Source organism: Nuphar pumila, chromosome 2, assembly GCF_984573655.1.
Source record: "Nuphar pumila chromosome 2, dmNupPumi1.hap1.1, whole genome shotgun sequence".
NCBI classification, from domain to species: Eukaryota; Viridiplantae; Streptophyta; class Magnoliopsida; order Nymphaeales; family Nymphaeaceae; genus Nuphar; species Nuphar pumila.
Genome location: NC_143250.1, coordinates 8,825,856 through 8,846,025, shown reverse-complemented (window position 1 = coordinate 8,846,025; position 20,170 = coordinate 8,825,856). Strand labels below are relative to the sequence as shown.

The 20,170-nt window shown below is 40.0% G+C and overlaps 1 protein-coding gene across 1 annotated transcript; it reads left to right on the top strand.

The window, feature by feature from the left end:
• Positions 1-13,909: 13,909 nt before the first annotated feature.
• Positions 13,910-15,373, top strand: LOC149844667 (uncharacterized). The gene has a single exon (XM_089997295.1). It carries the CDS (start codon positions 14,032-14,034, stop codon positions 15,163-15,165), a length of 1,134 nt encoding a protein of 377 aa, XP_089853421.1. The 5' UTR covers positions 13,910-14,031; the 3' UTR covers positions 15,166-15,373.
• Positions 15,374-20,170: the final 4,797 nt, after the last annotated feature.

The window sequence follows — 20,170 nt, the reverse complement described above, 5'->3', positions numbered from 1 at the left end:
TTAATGTGGTTCAATCACAAGAATCCAAGTCCACATTTGAATCTCTGGGTCAACAAAGATAATAATAAGGGAACCAATGTGACTAGGTGGGTTGTATTTTTTTTGGGGTTTTGCCTAAGGGAAAGGTAGCCTCTTCAAAGATAACATCTCTGGATATGATGATTTTGTGAGATTGAGGCTAAGGTAGATATACCTATGATGGTTGTTGTCATACCCTAAGAAAACATGAACTTTGGACCTAAACTCAAGCTTGTTTTTCTAAGGTCAGGTTAGGGTAACAGACACAACCAAAGGTTTGAAAATTTTGTAGTCGTCTTTTTTTAAAAAAACTTTTGGTTTGGAGAGGGCAATCTATATTGATGAGGTACACGACCGTGGGAAAGGCATAGGTCCATTATTTTTGCAATACATTGGCTTGTGCCATCAGAGTCAAGCCAGTGTCAACAACATGCCTATGTTTAGGTTTTGAAACACTATTTTATTCTTGTGTATGAGACACAATGACCAATATCAGATTCTTTCAACAAGGGATTAAGAGCTTTATATTCACCACTACCATCAGTGCTTAAATATTTTATTTCTTTCCAATTAGATTTTAAACCAGCACCTTAAACTTGTAAAAAAGATAAGTAATATCATATTTATAATTCATCATATATAACCAATAATACTTTGAGAAAGCATCAACAAAGACTATAATATTTGTAGCTGTTTTCACCAATCACCGGAGTTGGACACCATACATAAAAAAAAACTGTAAAAGCTCAAGATTATCATAAAAGATAAGAGAAAACAATAATTTATGTTGCTTACCCATTTGACATGACATGAGTATTGCTATGAATATAAGGCAAACCAAAAATTTGAATCACTTTTTGAACAATCCTTAAATTAACATGTTCAAGCCTATTACGCCAAGTATGAAAATCAGTTTTTTCATCTACATAAGAACATTTATTGTCAAATTTTTTAAAAGAATCAACAAAATAAAGACCATCCTTGGTTTTTTCATAAAGAAGCTCCTGTCCAGATTTACCATCCTTCACACTACAGTAGGATGGGTGAAACTTGAGTGAATTGCACAGACTTGGTTATTTTAAGAACATGCAGAATATTATTAATAAGAAACTTTGATTTTTCAGATTGAAAAGCAGAACTACCAATATGAGAGATTTCCAAACATTTATCATTACCAATCTTCACTGAGTCTGGGCCTTGGTACTCTGATAGAGATGATAGAACATTGAGGTCTATTGAGATGTGATGAGAGGCCCCTGAATCAAGATACCATGCATCCTCTTCCAGAACCGAAGTAGTAGTGTAGTAGGCATAAGGTGGCAAGCTTTGAGTTTCACCTGTAATAAGCCTGCAGGTCTTGGCAGAGTGCCCTGGCTTGTCACAGAACTTTCTACCCTGTTCATCAAGGTTCTGCGTCATAGTTTGAAGTTTCAATTTTCATGGTTTAACAAGTTTGATAAGTTTGGATTCAGCCTTTATTGCCAAGCCCGAAACAAAAGGTTGTTAGATAATGAACAGGGGAGTATGGGAAAATGATGTGGAGTGTTGACAATCCACCCTAGTGGAGAAGGGTATGGACCGGGTAAGAATCAGAGTTACTTGAAACGCCTAGCCTAGTGGGGAAGTGTGCTTCTCAGCGCGTTTCGAAAGTGCAAAACGTTGCGCTTTCAAAATGCACTGGGAAGCGCACTTCCCATTCCCCTCACTTCTCCCTCGCTTTCCCTCTTTTTATTTTATTTTTTTTGCATTTTTTTTTTATTTTTTTTTTCTTTTTTCGCTTCCCCCTCGCTTCTTAGGTTGCTTCTGGTTCGCTTCTTAGGTTGCTTTTGAGACGATTCCTGATTCACTTCTAAGTCGTTCCACACTTTTCGCTTCTTAAAATTTTGAAAGTGCCTTGCTTCCCTCTTCCGCTTCTTGTATCGCTTCTCGCTCCCGCTTCCTCAACTGACAACCATGGTAAGAATTTCAAAAATTGCATCTTCAAATTGTTCTATGGGAAGATCTGCATTGGAGTACCATTTAGAAAATACAGAAATCACTAATATGACAGTAATGCCTACTTTCCACTATTATCATTTTCTTGTTTCAATTGTAGTGTTGGACCCTTCGATATTTTGGCATTTCAATATCAGTAGCAGATCAAAGGTTCGGTTGAAACTATATGATGAGTACCATACTGTCATGCATGATCTTGGAGGAACCCATAGCTGTGGGTTCTACAGAGTCATGGAAGCATCAATGGCCTTGATCTGGCTATGCTTCAAGCCAAAGTCTGCACATAATTTTGTCGACTCTATTTCAAATTGTAGTATATAACTACAGTATGTCACTATGATTTTTCAATTCCATGCGCATCAAATGGCATCACTGTGCCAAACCTTATCAAGCGAGTTGCTGGGTTATTGTTGGAAGGTGACAGATTCTGTAGCAGTACAACAGAGGTAAGAGCTTTTGAATTAGGTGTAGCAGGGTATAAATATCGACTCTAGGTGGAGAAGGGCATGAATTTGTGGATGCTAGAGTACATAGCTCTGCAGAAGTTCAAGAAATATATAATTACAGATTCAAGAATTTGTAATGGTCAAATAGTTGTCGTGAGGACTCTACCGTCTAGATTCCAGCAAAGAATGATAAGAGCCACGGTTACAACACATCCTGAAGAGATAATATTGCAGAACAGATTACTTTGCTCGGTTCCTAACCATATGAACGGAACTATTAAATGGCACACATGGTTACTGGATGTGCAACCAAGAACACATACAACCAAGTGTTGAACTACTAAATGTCTCGAGTGATCATAGAAATTCTGTGACAAAAAGCACTTTCGTTATAGGCACCATGTGTTTGCAGCCACTAGAAGAAGTGCAGCAGTTTTATGTTGCCTGCAGAAGCCTTGCACGAGTTTGTAATCACACAATTAATAAACTTTTGTTGATGCAAGTTTCTGTGTTATGTGATGCAGGGTGATAACTGTTGGATCATATTTTTTATCACACAGTTTCACAATCAACATCATGATATAAATCAAGATATACAACAGTATACCAATCATGATTAATAGTAGATCGAAACAGGAACAGGAAGCAAGCATGACGGGTTCCACATTACACCAAAATCCAGACAAAAGCAAATCGACAAACAGTTGCATAGAACACAATAAAAATAACAGGAACATGTTTAGATTATGTAATAGGCTAAGGCGTACGAAAGTACTCCTTTTAGAGAAGATTCACCCCCACATACAGTGCAAACAGGGTCTGACGTCCTTCTCATAGGATACAATAGCCTCGACGATCAAAACCGGTGCACTCCGATGGATCGTCCTTCGAAGACAACCTCTCTGAACTGTTGTTGCAGAAAGCCCTTTCAGGGAGAACCCAAAGAAAGAGAGAGTGAGAGCAGCAGGGAGAGAGAAAACACAGTCTTTCTTCCTCAGAATTCTGTGTACAACATACTCATAACCCCTGCCCCAACTGCGATTTTATAATCCACGAACGGTTACAAAACGTGGAAGAAACCCGTTACGGAATCCGAGGCGCCGAGACCCGTTAACGGACTCCGAAGAGTCGAGATCCGTAAACAGAATCTGAAGAGACAAGACCCATTAACGGGCACAGACTACGAAGAGTCGTGATCCGTTATCATTTCTCATAACCCATTAATGAATCCAAATAATCACAGAAACTTTGGGCAAAAATGTACTTTGGTCTTCATCGGATATGGCTCTAAAGGGCCAATAAACTAAACCCGGCCCGACGAACAGGCGCACGCGCATGCAGTAGTCATTTCATCCTCTTATTCTTAGAAACAAGTGTAAGAGTTTACATGTAGGTTATAAAGCCCGCAACAAACTCAAACCTCTTCAATATGGGACTATTCCACATCATCAAGTCCAACCTTTTCCAAAAAAGAAAAGAGCCCACATTTTCTTCATTTGAATTCTCTCTCATCTCCTCTTCTTACAAGGAATGCAGTTGATTGATGTTAACTCCTGCCCTTATTGCAATTGGAAGTTTAGAAACTTACATCAGTTACATTTCAGCAAGCCGGAGCAAAGTCAGAAACTAGAGAGAATTTGTTTATACGTGCCCATTCAGATGGTCATGCTGATTTCAACCAACGTGACTTAACCTTGAGAGGGTTGTGTATGTTCGCCCCCGATGATTCACTGAATCCCACGTCCGTGTTCGGGGGATCGAATGAGCGCCACGTATTCATGCACATGGGGCTTGTATTCCTGTGTATGTTGACATAACTTTGCATCGGACTCTGGTGTTGTTGCAAAGACTTAAATACTCTTTATTGCTATTCTTCTCATAAAGTGATAGTTTGAAAAAATGACAAAAATGCCCTTCATTCAAAAAAGAAAAAACAAATAGTTCAAAAAAAAGACAAACATGTCCTCCATCCAGAAAGTCGAGGATGATGTTGACTCTTCAAAGTCTTCTTCTTTTTCTGTTCAAAAAAAGGACAAACATGTCTTCTTCTTCTTTCTCCGTAAAACACTGTAAAACCCTTTCTCTCTCTAGAGAAGAAATCAAGGGAAACAAAGAGTTCTTCCTGGAGAAGGCCATGAACATCAACCCCCTCACTCTCTCTCCCTTCTCTCTCTACTTCTGTGCACATCCAACAGACGATCCTACATTGCTCCATCGTCATCTTCTTCTTCTTCCTTCTTCGCAAAACACTGTAAAACCCTCTCTCTCTGTAGAGAAGAAATCAAGGGAGGTAAAGGGTTCCTCCTGGAGAAGGCCATGAACACCAACCCTCTCACTCTCTCTCCCTTTTCTCTCTACTTATGTGCCTGATTTAGAGTTTTTGCCCTTACAGGAGGGGGGTCCGGGGGCTCCCCCCCGGCGCGGATTCTGCAATGATTTGTAGTATTATCGGCCTTTCCTACAACAATTTGTAGTATTTGTAGTGTCTTCCGTAAATCGCGAAACGCTATAGCGATTTGTAGTGTCTTCCGTAAATCGCTATAGCGATTTGTAGTGTCTTCCGCAAATCGCTATAGCGATTCGCAAATCGCTATAGTGATTTGTAGTGTCTTCCGCAAATTAGGACCAACTTGTCAGAGCTGTGTCTTCCGCAAATCGCTATAGCGATTTGTAGTGTCTTCCGCAAATTAGGACCAACTTGTCAGAGCCATATCTCCCTAACCGGAGGTCATATTCCAAATCCGTAAAAAGTGGTGTCTTCGTTATTGAGTCTAGTTTATTTTTATAAATTTTCAACAATTTCTATTATCATTTCATTCCCCATTTTAACTTCAACGATACATTACAACCACAATCATCAAAAGAAAGATTGTCCAAGCTAAGAGTCACCGTTCTCGCCCTCCTCCTCGACAGCAACCCAGTCGGTGCAGTCGCGCTGAGGATGGCCAGCAGAAGCTCCACCACGTCGTCTTCCTCTCCCTAGCGAGGAGGTCTCAGCGGAGCCGTCGTTCCGGTGACGGGTGTTCATCTCGTTCTGGTGACGGGTGTTCTACGAAATGTAAATCCCCCCTTCTAATGGATGTGCACAGAAGCAGAAATAGAAGGGAAAGAGAGAGAGTAAGAGGGTTGATGTTCATGGCCTCCTCCAGGGGAGATTTCTTTCTCGGATAATCCTGCAGTGCAGAGACTGGGTCTTAAATAATCATCTTCGGGGCACTTAAGTCTTTACAACCACTCCTTTTCAAGAACCGTCATTTTTTTTTTTGCACCAATGGAGGAGAGGGTACTTAAGTCTTTGCAATCGCATCAAACTCCAACGCTAATTAATGGTGACAAACATGGGGATACGAGACGCACATGCTTACATACGTGGTGCTCTTTGGGACCCCGATCATGAGATGTAGCTAACTGCCCTGTTCGGGGGGGGGGAACATATAACCTGCTTCGCTTAACCTTGCTGTGTTACCAACCGAAAAGATGGCCTCTTGTTGTTTCTTAATTCATCGGTTGACACTAAGTATGACTGGCCACTGCCACCCAACAGGCTGGTTTCTCATTTGAATCACTGAAGGCAATCAACAAAAGATCCTACATTGCAACATCAGCCCGCCTATGGAAACAGTTTTTGTTCTATAAGAGTCTAACCGAGTTGCTGCTGTTAATAAGAGCCAAAAGGTTGCAGAATTATGATCAGATACAGGTGTGCAACCGTGAAAAGACTAAATGTGTTGCGAAATTAAAACTATTGAAAATTCGAGATTTAGTGGCACTGGTAGATGAGGCAGAATTTGACAACACGCATTTGCCGACTTTCGTTAGTGAGTATCATCCATCCTACCGAATGGATACTGGTAACCATTGGTGGCAACGAATAAGGCGTTGTTCATGGGAATTGTCAGAAAGAATTCATTGGTCCAGAGTTATCTCAAATTCTGATTTATTGTCTTTCAGTAATGCCATATCTTGGATCTGTTAGAACAGTGGTGCAGACAAACGAAATTTCTTGCAATGGTATTGCCAACAGCCACAACCTACTGCTGCTGATTAAGCCCAGCTCAAGGGAAACAGATTCAATGCTATCAAGTACTATAGAATGGTGGCAAAAGGTTCCACCGAGGGTGCATCCAAACATCGTGAATTTTCAAGGACCGGACCATAGGCAGCCTAGTGCAAGTAGGAAAGAGCACCTAATGGCCATGCCACACAAGTTCACCCAAGGAGTGTTGGATATTTTGGATCGGGGCCAACCTTGAGTGACCCGGTTTGACAGAAGGCACTCTAACTGAAGGGTATTAGTGGGGAGGTGGGTCCCGTGAATGTGAAGGGTTCACATTCAATATGGCATGTGAAGATTTACATACATGAATGCCATGCATCTAACCCAACCCCCCCCCTTATAAATTGATGAATGAGTGCTTAATGAGTGCAACCAAGGTGCTCTCTTTCTCTCATTTGGGTTCAGGGTCCGACCTGATGGCCTGGACTCATTGTGGACATGGCTGAGGAAAACGTTGAGCACCCACGTCAATACTTCTTTTGTTCATTTCCTACTATGGTGGCTACATGTGTTTTGTTTATTACGTTCCAGCTTACTCAAGGCTGATATTCCTTATGGTTACCAATGTTTAGACAAGCACTCAAGGTTTGTGACCCGGGAGGGCCCAAAGATCATCAGCTCCACTCCACCTTCCATTTGGACAAAGATTTCAACTACTACTACAATTGCCTAGAGAAAAAGGCAACTTTTAAGGTGGCTGGAGTTGATACCGACCAAGCCTTGGTCAAGGGGCCTAGGCCGACTACTAGGCCTGCGTGGGTGCATAAGGGCATTGTGGGTATTATGTAAAGCCTTCCAGAGCATATTGGGAAGGAATCTAAGGGTAGTTAGGTGGATATTTTGATTTTTTTACATCATTGTTGGCCCTATAAATATGGCTCTCTCACACTTGTAATTCATTCTATTATTTTAGCATCTTAATGCAATTTGGCTCTTTTGTGAAATTTGGATCATTTAGTTTAGATTAGGCTCCCAATGCAACTACTTGTAGTTGAGATATTCTCCTTCCCTAACCATCCAACCACCTCTCTAACTTCTCCCTAATTCCCTTCCCTCTTCCATAATCTCCCTCTCCCTCACCTTCCTTTTTCTCCATTCAAATCCTTCTAGCCGACTTCACTAAGCCCAACACCTTTTCAGCTTTCCCCATAGTCCCTATCTTTACCAAATCTTCCATTAAGCCTAAGCTTTTCCTCTTGAATACCAGAGGTGGGTAACAAAATCATCTCTTTCCAACAAAAAAAATGTGTTTTTTTAAGTTATAAAAATTTGGTCTATCTATGGCTATTAATTTTTTAAATTGATACATTAGAATTCGGTTATTCAAAAGCCAATCCCTACTAAATGAATCATGTTTATCATATTAGATTCACTAGAAAAAATATAAGCAATAAGATATTGCTCATTTTAACTCACTGATACTATATATGCACATCCAAAGCAAAGTCTTTTTTTAAGAAATGATTGTTTTTTTTTGTTTTTTGATAACCAAGCAAAAGTCATCTCATTATTGAGATGTTGTCAGTATCGGTATCGGGCCCTGAATCATTTGGCCAACGATTCATGTGTATTGGCCTATACCGATAAGTGATAAGTGAATCGTTCTGTATCTGCTAAAAAATAATAATAAAATATTATGTGACACGTGTTAAAACTATTAAAACAATATTACAAAATATTCAATAATTAATTTTTAGTAGTTTTTAATATTTATTAAAAAACAGCCAATTCAGGGGTGAATTATATCGATTTTTTGGTGATACAATACATATCAGCCGATACTGATAACATTGCCTAAAACCATATATAGTTCCTTGTTGCCCACCAAGGAGTACACCACGCTTCAACCTCACAGTAAGAAATGTGTGCTTAGACCCAAGGGGTTTCACGTAGTGGGATGCGGCCTAGACCGTTTGGTGAGCAGTCTAGGTTCAAATCCCATGGCTGTCACCCCTATATAAGCTGAAGCTTGGCGAGTCGAGGGGTAAGCCCTCGGAGTTTTACACTGACATGGCCAAAGCAGGCTGAGCCAGTGCAGCTAGATCTCTGCGCCTGGAGCGGTTTTTCCGAGTAAAAATCTAAAAATTAAAAAAGAAATGAGCGCTTGTGAGTTTAAAAACTCAGGAATCCCATCATCAGTTTATTGACATGATCACTAACAGCCCTTATCAGATGATGAGAGCCCTCATGTGCAATAGAGGTTAGGTCACTCACAATGTCAAAGCATGGGCCTAGGCAAGGCAGTTCCATTAAGACTATGTTCCTTCCCAAAGGGAGGCCTCCCTTTGTTTGCAGGCCATGATGTGAACAATTCACAAGGGGAGATTTCTTTAGAGGTTCACAGAAGATCTCATCTCATCTCATCCATCCAACATGGACCGATCAGATAAGGCCAACCCCACCATATCTTTACGTGGAGATTCGACTTGGGGGTGTTTTTCCTTCTCGCTCAAACTTTGGATTCAAAGTACTAGGCACTGTTATGGGTGACACTTGCTAGAATCAAAGCCATTGCATCTAAGCCCTCCATCAAAAACAACCAAGGGTGCAAGTTTAGTAGCGGTTTCAATAGGGACGTGCTTGTCACATGCCATGGTGGGACCCATTCTCTATATAGATAAGAATGAGAAACTTAATGGAAATAGAAAGCTAAACTTGTGTACCAAGGCATCCATAGATCTATCTAGAAACGTGTTGAAGGATAGACAGAATTGTAAAGATTATCAAATAGTGTGCCTTAAGGGAAGCTCACACGTTGAGATTTTGAGTGTATGAGCAATTCGTAAAAATCCTCCTGCAAACTGTTTTTCGTTTCTGCTGTGCACTCTGTTTGTTTCAAAGCAAAATTACAATTATTTATGTTGTACAAAATTTGGTATATTGAAATATATTGTTTATCAAAGCTCTTACAAAACGTGTTTATGCAGATTTTGATCATACCTGTGGTGCTTTTTCTGTAAAAAATGAAGAAGACGTAAATAAACAAGCGGTTGTAACAATGTTGTTGAGATCGAATTGAATCACCCGATTAAAAAATCACTAGACTTCACTGATCATTCATTGAAAATCAGTTTTCTTTTTTCTTTTCTAATTTTTTGTGATAAATATGATATTTCTTTGTTATTATATTTTTTATTTTTGTAAATGCATAGTTTAGATTGGTTATCTACACCATCATTTACCTCATTTTTGTATTATTATTTTTTAGTTAATTTTTTAAAAAACTGATTCTGTCAACATTGGTTGATAGTTGATACTAGTGAATACGTCTATAATTGTAGTAAATATTTTCTGAGTTTTACATAACCTTTTTTATATAGAATGGCACACTGATAACTGTTTCAAATAATGACCATTTTAAGTAGTAATTTTGCATTGAATTCTAGTATTGTTGGCTGATCATGTATACTGGCAATGTCATTTGAAATCTAAATGCAGCTTGTAATCCTAAATCGAAAGGAATTTTATATGTTTGTAACTTTGTATTGTACACGGTTGATCGAGGGTAACTATATTTCGTTGCACATTCCCTAGATTTCCAAAAATGTTATAAGCCCAATTGCTGTCAGATGTTTGTTATATATATGCCCTCTATTAGTAATCTTTTAGCAAAAATTATGTTATTTATTTATTTTTTGTTTTCCTTTGGTATGTAATTCTTCTGATGAATCTGATCACCTTGTTCATGATAGAAGGCATTTGTGTAATTTAGTAAGGGTGTATTTTTAATCATCTGGTGGTCAACTCTTGATAGTTAGAGGATTGTTATATGCCCTTTATTAGGTATTTGTTCATGCTTGATCTACCTTTGATTTTTATATTGGTTGTATCAAATGCTTAATGTTTGTGTTGATTTTTTCTTATCCAAGTTGCAGATCGAAATTTGGCTTTCAGACAAAGATTATAGATATATGGCAACATCTTATCTGGTTGATGAGCTAAGCAAGGAAAGCTTTAAAGTTGAAAGTGACCTAGAGGTCAAGTTGTCCAATACTGTGTTCCAACAGCTTGATGCTGTTAGTATGCTGCCCTTTTTTCTTAATGCATCTTAAACTGCATAAGCTTCACATACTTACTTCACCACATTTGTGCAACACCCTCTTTTAAATAATCTCTTGGTTCCATTCAACAATGCTTTTCTTGTTATTAACTCCCTCCATAGCTTCCAATCTCACAAAATTTCTTATTTTCTTGATAGGAAGGATTTAGATCTGCATCAAAATCAAACATGATATGATCTTGACTTTTAATTTAATGAAAAATATCACTATGACAAGCAGCACATGACAGAGGGCTTGTACTTTTTGATGGGTTTGGTGATGGTTGAACTTTAGATTGATAGTTGAATGCTTCATGGAAGTGCATAGTATCAATTATTGGAGCCTTTTTCCCTAGAAGAGTGATGATCGACCATAGAAACACTTGATGTTATGATAGCATCGAGGCTACTAGAGCATGTATTTGAGTGCGAAACTATCAGTTATGCATGTCATGTACAGAACCCATCTGCATTCTGTAGGTGTCAGCTTTTCCTATTCTCTACAGGATATGTTTGATCTAGTGGAAACCTTCTTATATAATGGCCTCATTTGCTATTTGCTTAAGCTGTTTACTTTTTTTCCCATTTAGTTGCTCATAACAATCATCAAGATATATTTGATAACTTCCATTTCTAACAATCTAATTCACTTTTGTGAACATCTCTGTCTGTTGGATTATCTTTATGATTTCAGTTTTCATCACAAAGAATATGTTCCTTATCATAAAAGAGATCCAAGCTCGCAAACCTCCTTTCCATAACAATGCTTCTCAATAGCGTCCAACCTGTTCTTTCAGGTATCTTTCTTTAGATCCCTTTGGAAATAGACCGTAGGGATTCTCATCGTATTAGTATTTATTTGATGTGATTCTCATCGTTAATGACTAGTGCTTCTTTTAAGTTCAATGTAAGCCTAAATTATCTGTAAAATGTGTTGATCTTTTCAAAATGTTGTCATAATACATGATATCATTATAATATCACGATATTTTTGAAAAAAAAATCTTAATTTTTTTATATATTTTAAGCCTATTTTATCTGAGCATGAAAAAAAAAACCCATATAACTATGACCGTTTGCCATAGTTAATAGCATAGTGACAAATCGGCAATTTCTCGTTTTTCAAAAACTCATGAGAAATTGAAAAAATTCCATAAATCTCACATTTTTTTGGCAAAATCTTGGCAATAAAAAATTAATTAAAAATTATAAGAATTATTTTTTATAAGAAAATATTAATAAAAATTATTTAAAAATAAAAATATAGGATTTTTTGTGATAAATAGTCGTTTTAAACGTAAATATCACGTTTAAATCACGGTATTTATATTTTTTTCATAAATCTTGCGATATTTTGAAAATCTTGCGAGAAATTGCCGTTTTAAACTTTCAGGCAATTTCTCACGATATTATCGCGAGATTTTCATAAATCTCGTGATATTTGTCACACTGGTTAATAGTCATGAGCCTTTTGAAATTGCTAGAATAGTTTATTGTTATAGAAATTATTTTTATTTTTACTGTGTATTTGTGCCCACCCTAGCCCGAATTTCTGGCTTCGCCTCTGCCCTGTGGTAAACCGGGTCCTGTCCCAAGCTGAAGGCCCAAGTTCGAATCCCTCTGTGACTTATGGCTTAAGAGATATCTGGTAGGGGTCTGCCTTTCAAAATATTGCAGCTTTTGAAAATATTTTTTCATATTCGGGCACTCCCACTTTGTCACATCTCTCTCTCTCTGGTGCGCAATTTGGTGCAGCGCACCAGCACATTTCTCATACAGTCGAATGTAGCCAATATTTTCTCATTTACTTTTGGTTTCAGCTTCTTCAAATGAAGATTGTGCGTACAAGAGCTTCACTCATCTGGTAGGGGTGACTTCTCAACGTCACCAAGTTGACAGGACGTCACGAGTTCGAAACTCACAGGTATGTATAGTCTTTGTTTTTCCTTGCATTATCTAAAATAAAAAATAAAAAAGTAAAGACTGTGGCCTCTGCTTGCAGACTACTCGATCATTAGTACCTAAAGTGGACAAGTCTATCATGATAAATCGTTATTCCAGCTTCATGATGACCGACTTGAAGTCCTTTTTTTGAAAGGCAAGCTTGGGGGTAGGCAGACCCCTACCAGTTAAATAACTATACCACTGAGTTTTGAACCTGCAACATCCCAACACAAAGTACACTAGCTGCTCCTACCAGACAAGCGGAGCCCCCGTTGGTTGAAGCCCATATTTCCCAATCAAGCAGAACTAACTATTTGTCTTTCATCAAAGGTCCTATCCATCACATTGGTTCCAGCCTACATCCTTCCCCCATATCCATGTTTTGCACCAAGTGGTCCTAGCCATCCACATTATGGGCTCCATTGACATCAAATTCTTAGCATCTGTTAAGGATTGATCCAACTTGCTTTGTGGTTAGCTTCATTTTCAGGTCGCCTTCACTCAAATCATGAGTGGTTCCATCAGATGATGTTCCAGACCCGCTATCTTGCAAGAAGAGCAGGTTAGAGGTACCCCTAACGGTAACTAGATTAGAAGTTGGCCCATGCCATGAATGACATCCAACCACCGTGACTGGAATTGCTTTTGCTTGTGTCTTAATTACCTTGAGGTCCTCCCAAGAGTACACCCAGCTCGAGCCTTGTCACCACTTATGGGTTTTGAACTTGTGACATCTCGTCAACTTTGTGGCATTCATAAAGTTGCCCATAGAGAGAGAAAGAAAAGCGCCAACTCCGGTACCGTACACAGCAGGAGTCCCTTAACAAGACCCATTGAAAAAGTATCGGGATGGGCTCTGTATCGTTTGGCCAATGATTAAGGTGAATAGGCCCGATACTGAATGAATCATTTTGAATCGGCTAAATAATAATTAAAAAAATATTACGTATCAATCAGAATGTAACACATCATGTTAAAGCCACTAAAATAGTATTAAAAAATAACCTAATCGAGAGTGAATCGTATCGATTTTTTTCCGATACGGTACGCACGGATACTGACAACAGTGGGTTAAAGTAAAAACCACTAAAACTTTCTTCCGATTCCTTTCCACGGCGGCAGTCGGCCATCACAAAGAGGATGCTGAGCTGCTGCTACGTGTCCCTCTCCCTACTCCTGTGACCTGGCTCACCCACCCTCCCGGCCGACACGTACGGCACTATATGCTCCACCTACAACCCCCCGCTCTCTCACACGTATGGGCTCCCACCCCCCCATCCCTCTCTGGTCCATATGTCATGTGTTTAGCAGCCCACTCTTCCCATCCTTGTTAACCTTCTCGTTAACCGTCCCCCCTCCCCCCAACCACTATTTATTCACCCCTTCCCTCCCTCATTTCTCCTCAGTCCTAACCATGGAGTGTTCTTCTCATAACCTTCTTTTTCCCATCTCCTTCTTTGTTCCTTCTTAGTCACTTGGGCTGCTGTGTTTTGTTTTCTGGAAGCATCATTGGTGTTTTTTATTCAGTTAATATGTCTACCGTTTGTTGCTCTTCAGACCAGCTGCAGTACTTCTCCGGGAAGAAGGCCCTGCCGTCGCTTGCTGGCTTTCATGAGTCTCTCGATCTGAGCCCCAACAACAACACCACGACGACCCTCCGTCGCCTTCTGCTCCAGCGAGCGGACTCCTTTCACAGCGATTGTTCCCTGTCCCCGTCCGAGGCGAACGCCTTGCGGAGGTTTCTGCCTTCCAACTGCGACGATGAAGAGGCCACCCCTGATGATTACGCCTATGATGAGTTCAGGATGTACGAGTTCAAGGTCCGACGGTGCACTCGCGGCCGGAGCCACGACTGGACCGATTGCCCCTTCGCTCACCCGGGGGAGAAGGCCCGGCGCCGCGACCCGCGGCGGTACAACTATTCCGGCGCCGTCTGCCCGGATTTCCGCAAGGGAGAGTGCCGTAAAGGTGAGGCCTGCGAGTTCTCCCATGGCGTGTTTGAGTGCTGGTTGCATCCCGAGAGGTACCGGACCCAGCCTTGCAAGGACGGCCGGAGCTGCCGCCGCAAGGTCTGCTTCTTCGCGCACACTCCGCAGCAGCTCCGCGTCCTGCCTCAGCCGGGCAATGCGCACAGCCCTGTTCATTCCCGTCACGGATGCCTCCTCTGTTCCGCGTCCTCGGCGGCGCGCCCGAAGGTCCATCAATTGGTCTCTCATGGTGGGTCTTCGCCAAATTCGCCATTGATGCTGGGAGTCTCCTCCCATTTCTCCCCCCCGGTTTCCCCGCCGGTGTCGTCGCCGGTCTCCCCTGTTTCGCCATTCTTAACGGCCTACCAGACCATGCTCTGCGAGCTTTCGACCTCCTTCGAGAATATGGATCTCAATTCGGTTAGTAATTCCGGCGGCACCGCCACCACTACCGCAGGTATCTCGATCCCGAGATGTGTAGCTTGGTCGCCATTCGCTTCGATTGAAGATGGCAGGCGCGCTTCCTATTCATGCAGCCCTCCTGCTGCTCTGTGGAAGTTTCAGGATGAAGAGGAAGATATGCAGAAAGAATCAATGTTTCACAACACCACCATCATCACCAGCAAGAACAACAATAACAATGTCGACATCACCGTGTCTGATCCAGATTTCGAGTGGGTGAACGAGCTCGTCATGTAGAGAGAATGAGAGATGTATGCAATAGTATGTACACCGTACATAAACCCTTATGTTCATTGTGTTGTCCAACAGTCAGTCCATTTTCTTTCAATTTTTTTCTTTTTTAGTTTTTTTTTTTTGGGTTCATTGATGTAAATCTGAGACGAAGAAGATCTCTAGTTTTTGTTATATTTTCTGTTACCTTTTAGTCCGGTTTTCCATTTGAAAATAATCTGAGATGGGATTTTCCTGATTCTGTGTAATTTGAATGTGTACATTCCTGATTCTGTGTAATTTGAATGTGTACATTTGTTGTGCTTTCCTTGCTTGCTCCTGAATTTCAAAAACGAAAATTTGAAGACGTGGGCGATATTTTCGGCTGGGTATGCGATTCCGTTGCCTCGCATACTTTGCTTAGTTTCGTTCAAAGTTCAAACCAAGATCAAAATTCGGTTCGTGATTCTGATTCTGTACGTTGTACTGGTTTTGTTCTGCCACAGTCGTAGGGGGTACGTGGAGCTTGACCGAGTTCATGAACTGAACGGTTTTCATGAACTTGGTCTCGTTTTGTTGCGATGCCAAACTTGGGCCGCTTGTACGGATTTGGGTCATGGTCTTGGTGAAGTGGGTTTCTATGATCTTAAGCCCTGTTTGGAAGCTGCCAGCGGTTTCTGAATCCTCAAAATTTGTGATTTTAGCAAATCCACTTTGTTGTTTAGGAGAAGTGCAACGGTTCAGTTGAGGATTTAGTTAGTTTGAAACGCATTGGAAAAGTTAAAATCAAAGCTGAAAGAGATCATTGGGAAGGGTGGGAAGTGAAATGTAGAATTGGAGGTGTCGAATACCATCTCAGTTTCATCACTGCATTCATCCCAAATGATTTTTGGCACTGGGTATTCCTTTCGACGGCTCCTTTCCAAACAGGGGAAAGGAAGCATGTGTATACGAGGGAGAAAGAGAGAGATGAAATATGATTAAAATAAAATTCAAAATACAGTTATGTATCAAATTGGGTTCACGATTTTGATTCTATATGTATACTGCTGTGCTCCACCACAATCACCCTCAGATTGAAAGGCTAATTGGAGCTTGACCAAGTTCCTGAACTCTCGCTGTTTTTATTCACGAACTTGGTCATGTTTTCGTTGTGATACCTAGCTTCAGCATATTGTACGGACTTGGAGCAAAAGGGGTTGGTGAATTGGGTTGAGAGAGAGAGAGAACATTAATTAATCAATAATAATTTATGATTATATTTATAACAAACAATGTGTAAATAAAATTGCAAGTGTTTCCTTTACTGAATATTAAAAAAGAAAAAGATAGCTTATGAGACAAATTTTTAATTTAAATATTAGGTTTTGAATTTGGAAAACATTTAAATATTGTTTAAGTATCTGGATGTTGATAACGACGGCCATTCAGAAGGTGTGTTAAGTAAGCATAAATATGCCTCCTCCTCATCCGCATTGATAACCTACCTACCAAGAATCTTGAGTTGATGAGAATGTTGAGATGATCTTTTTCTTTTGGATAAGCATCCCACTTGGACGGCTTCCTAAGCTGGTTCCTGCACCGTAACCTCTACACTGGTTCCTGCACCGTAACCTGCATTGTTATTCACCCAACGCAGTACGCTCATACAGCTGGCAAGCCAAGCAACCAGCAGCTCGTGTTAGCTTAAACTAGTGAGCCTGAAGACACTGTCCGGCTCGGTTCGACTCAGGTGAGCTTGTAGAGATAAAAAAAAATAGATATGTTTTTTTTAAGTATGACATACATTTTACAGCAACAACAACTACGCCTTCATCCCAAAACAATTGGAGTAGTTCATTTCTATCCAATGCCATGTCCACAGTGAGGTTCAAAGCATTCATATCTTTACATATCACCTCCATTCATGTCTTCCTAGGCCTACCCCGATCTTTTTTAATTAATATATTTTCTCATTTCTCCATCCTTTTAACTGGAGCATCATTAGGCCTTCGTCGAATATGTCCAAACCACCCCCAACGATTCTCTCTCATCTTATTTTCAATGGGTGCAACGCCTACCTTCTTACGTATCTCCTCGTTCTGAATCTTATCTTTTATTATATTTTCACACATCCATCTCAGCATACGCATCTCAGCTACACTCATTTTTTGAATACGATGTCTCTTGGCAGCCCAACATTCCGTATCATATAGTAAAGCGGGCCTAATAGTCGTCCTATAAAACTTTCTCTTCAACCGCAATGGCATTCTACGATCGCACAACACTCCAGTTGCACTCTTCCATTTCATCCACCTAACTTTTATCCTATGATTTACATCTCCATCAATTTCTCCATATTTTTGAATGATAGATCCCAAATATTTGAAAGAATCATCCACCGGTATTTCTTGCTCACCAAGCTTCACTACACTCCCATCTCTATTTCGTTGCTTACTAAATCGACATTCCATGTATTCTGTCTTACTCTTACTCAACTTAAAACCTCTTGCTTCCAATGTTTGTCTCCATAATTCTAACTTAGCATTAACCTCAGCTCTAGACTCATCAATCAAAACAATATCATCAGCAAACAACATACACCACAACACATTTTCTTGAATTGATCTCGTAAGCTCATCCATCACTATAGCAAATAGAAAAGGGCTTAAAGCAGATCCTTGATGTAACCCAACCGTTATAGGAAAATTGGTTGTCACCCCTCCACAAGTGCGGACATTGGTTACTACTCCTTCATACATATCTTTAATTATACTAATATACTTGAGAGAAACACCTTTCTTCATCATTGTCCACCAGAGAACGTCCCTAGGTACTCTATCGTAAGCCTTCTCCAAATCAATAAAAACCATATGCAAATCTTTGTTCCTCTCTTTATTTCTCTCAATAAGTTGTCTAAGAAGATGTATAACTTCCATAGTAGATCTTCCAGGCATAAAACCAAATTGATTCTCCGATATCATGACAACCTTCCTCAACCTAGACTCAATCACCCTCTCCCAAAGTTTCATAGTATGACTCATGAGTTTTATACCACGATAGTTTGTGCAATCTTGTATATCACCCTTATTCTTATATAGAGGCACCAAAATACTCTTCCTCCACTCATTAGGCATCTTATTTGTCTGCCAAATCTTGTTAAAAAGATTTGTCAACCATTCTAAACCTTTCTCTCCCAAGCATTCCCAAGCTTCGATAGGTATACCATCTGGGCCAACTGCCCTTCTTGATTTCATTTTCTTCAAAGGCTCTGCAATTTCTTTTTTTTGAATCTTGCGCATGAAGTCACGATTCATCTCATGAAAAGAAATGAAAAAGTCTCCAAGATCCTGAGCATGACTTTCATTAAATAGCTTATCAAAATAATCTTTTCATCTCTCCTTAATCTCCTCATCTTTGACTAAAACCCTTTGCGTTTCATCTTTGATACATCTAACCATACCCAGATCCCTTGATTTCCTATCTCTCATTTTTGCAATCTTATAAATATCCTCCTCACTCTTTTTGGTATCCAACTTGTCATAAACCTCCTAAGATGCTTTAATCTTTTCAAACAGTCTTTATAGATATACTTAACATAGTTTATTTAGTAAAAGTCACGTTTTGAACACAAAAAATAAGATTTTTTAAGTCATAAAATTTTGATACATTGTGAGCCGTTGATTTTTTAACTAAAAAACCTTCATGCATGTCATCATTACATGTTACAAAACTTGTTTTTAACTAAACTAAATAATGATAGTAGATCATTACTGTAGGGTCTGATCAACAAAAATATCGTTTAAATTTTTGAATTTTTTATTAGATGGGAGTAGGTGCTCTGGGAGCACTCTATCATTGATATATCCAGCTGAGCCCATGAAGGCTGTGGGTAGTAGGTGCTGCATCATTGGGCTTATGGTGATGGAACCAGCGGGGAGATGTATCGTAACGTGCAAAAGTGGATAAGGAGGTTGACCTGTCAAAACTTGGAGGGAATCGGGGGTTATCAGTAGTCCACAAACAGTGGTTTTGCCTCATTCGGCTGCCCTCAGGGACGGCAAAACCAGGGGCACTGTTGGTATCTGAAGAAAAAAATATAAAATAAAGACAAAAAAAAAAGACGTCACGTGCGAGCTGTGTATACCGGTCAGGAAAGTCACGTGATCTGCGCGTGGCACAGTCCGTACGTGTGCGCCTAAGCACGATGCACGTTTCGAGCTGCGCAGTCTCCGTGGAGTCCCGTTGTACGGATCATGATGTGTGGAGAACTTTTCGGTACACCACACAGACACGATGTTAAAGACACCAGACACGTTTTTTTTTTTTTTTTAAGTACAAGGAGTGCAAAATTGGGTGGCGTCCCTTGCCAAAAGGGTGTGGCGTAGTGGGATGGGACCTAGACAGTGTAGGTTCAAATCTCATGGGCGTCACCTTTGCAAAAGCTGAAGCTTGACAACTCCATGGGGTCGAGAAGTAAGCAGAGACCGTAGTACAGCAGGCTATGCCAGCACGACTAGGTCTGCACCTAAAGCGGTTTCTCTGAGTAAAAAAAAAAAAAATTGAAGCTGGGTGTACTCTCCGGTAAGCAGTGGAAACCTCAATGGTTGGATATTTGATCAGAGTCCTACATGTTTCTTTGAATATGGATCCTTTAAGTAAAATCCTAATGTGGACTTGGATTATGTTTGGACTCGGGTTGGATTCGGATCACTTAAGGATCATGTTTTGCTGTTTTACATGTTTGGTTTAGTAGAAACTGGTCTTGGATCATGTTTTGCTGATGCGTATTTTAGACTTTTCGTGTACTGAAAAATAACCTTGGTTCATGTTTTTCTGATGTATATTGTCAGATTATTTATCCAGGGCTGAGAAATGAATGACCTATAATGTATCGTATTTTTATCCCTTAAAAAATTATAATTTTATGTCAAAACATACAATCTCAGAGTTTATTCTTCTTATTTTGACAGATTTGGTCAAGACGACCACATTATCAGTTTCAATTAGGAGTGGCAAAACCTGACACTACCCGCCAACCCGCCTCTTAGGC